The 1,902-nt window shown below is 41.2% G+C and overlaps 1 protein-coding gene across 1 annotated transcript in view; it reads right to left on the bottom strand.

The window, feature by feature from the left end:
• LOC104748658 (protein DETOXIFICATION 17-like) overlaps positions 1-1,891 on the bottom strand; it is a 2,949-nt gene extending 1,058 nt beyond the window's left edge. The window contains exons 1-6 of the mRNA XM_019237371.1: positions 1,649-1,891; positions 906-1,450; positions 727-813; positions 585-641; positions 262-500; positions 1-115 (exon numbers count right to left, since the gene is read on the bottom strand). Of these exons, the coding sequence (XP_019092916.1) occupies positions 1-115; positions 262-500; positions 585-641; positions 727-813; positions 906-1,450; positions 1,649-1,867 (1,262 nt within the window). The 5' untranslated portion in view covers positions 1,868-1,891. The remainder of the gene's footprint in view (positions 116-261; positions 501-584; positions 642-726; positions 814-905; positions 1,451-1,648) is intronic.

Genomic DNA, 1,902 nt, shown 5'->3' with positions numbered 1-1,902 from the left:
CCACCGAGATGTAAATGGAAACCAAGAAGCAAACCCAAGGGCACTCCAACAAGATAATATGAACCGAGATTCACGCATGCTCCAATCTTTTGCCATCCACATCCTCTAGCAACCCCTACAACCAAAATGAGACAACGTACCAAACCAAAGTGAACATTAACCAGAAATAATTTTTGCTTCACTTGCAAGGAAAGTAACTTAAGTTTTTTTTTTTTTTTTTTTTTTTTTTTTTTTTTTTTTNGAAACAGATGTGTTAAGAACCTGATAGAACGCATTGAAAGCCATCGAGGAAGTTGCCTGCAACAACAATTGGTATCATTGATGCTACATATTTGATGACTTTTGGGTCGCTGCTGAAAGCATATCCCAATTTATGCCGCACAAGCAACAAAACAGATCCGATAAGCAGACCCTCAACGATGACAATGGTTACAACCACGCGTACAGCCAGCTTTGCCACCTCCGGATTCCCTGCTCCGAGCTCATTTGAGACCCTTGTGCTGCAAGGTAGATAACAGAGGTAAATTACTTTGTGCAGTTATAAACATATAACATTAGCTCGTTTATGTTTGTGTGCTTACTACCTTGCAGTACCACCGAGGCCAACCGGGATCATCCAGACAGTTAATGAAGTATTTAGGCTGGAAATAGACAGAGATTGGATGACCTTTATACTAAGTAAAACAAGGTAAAAATGACAAATGGTTAAGACGTAATCCATCTTACCAAATTGAAAGGACTGAAGTCTCCAAAACTGGATTAGGGAGCAGGCCTGACAGTAGAACCAATAGCTCGAAAGACCACATCTCAAAACTGTCATATGCATATATGAATTAATAATCATGATACTATGTGAAGTAAATTTTATGAAACTGAAGCAAATGTACATTAGAAAAGCCACTCACCAGACCATAACTGCAGAAGGAAAACCAAGCTTGACAAAAGTATAAATATCGGTCAGAGCTTCCTTAGAGAAGCCAGTCCAGGTGTGAGAGCAAGAAGGTGAGAACTTGACATAACAGGAGAGGAGAACAACATTAGTCCAATAGGAGATGGAAATCGCTAGAGCAGCTCCCTTGTATCCTAGACCAGACTTCAATACCAAGACCCAACATAGAAGCACGTGAAGTGCAGTTGTAATTCCAGAGCTCACAAACACAGGGAACACATTGTTTTGTGCTTGCAAAAACCTGTTAAGACATTGAAGAAGTCCGTACGCAAAGATGCTCGGGATCATGTACTGTGCATACGTTCCTGCAAGCCTAGCGATGGACTTGTCTTGGTGGGCTATTACAAGAATGTGCTCTGTGTTAGCCCAGATTATTGACAGAGGAACAGAGAGCACCAATAGAACACACATGGCTCTCTGCATGAGGATGCCTAGATTCCCGAACCGCCTTGCCCCATATGACTGCCCACAAAGTGTTTCCAGCGCACCTGCCGTTCCCATCTGTAAAATATGCCAGAGAATGAGACTATTTTTAATATGATTTTGGTATAGCAAATATCAACCCTATGAGCCCCTCTGCTGTTTAGAGATTGAATTTAATATGAGTTTTGCCACTTATTCCTACCTAACAACAACACTAGTCCTTCATAATTTCTTCTCTCAGGATTTTTCTAATTAAAGAGAGATTAGGTTACTGACCAGAAACGTAAAACCAGTGACAGAAGCGAAGGAGGTAGCGATGGATGCCGCAGAGAGACGGAGTGAGCCAAGATGCCCGACAAACATGACTGAGATGACTTGGAGGGAATATTGCAGTATGCTCACGCCGATTAGTGGCGCAGAGAGCCGTAACTGCTTTTTCACCTCAACCTTTAAATTGTTGTTTTGAGGCAACGGCAATGCAGCATCAGCCTCCATTGTTTACAAGTTTTTTTTTTTTTTTTTTTTTTTTT

Source organism: Camelina sativa, chromosome 15 (genome assembly GCF_000633955.1).
Source record: "Camelina sativa cultivar DH55 chromosome 15, Cs, whole genome shotgun sequence".
In the NCBI taxonomy this organism is placed as follows: Eukaryota; Viridiplantae; Streptophyta; class Magnoliopsida; order Brassicales; family Brassicaceae; genus Camelina; species Camelina sativa.
This window is presented reverse-complemented; position numbering and strand designations above follow the sequence as displayed.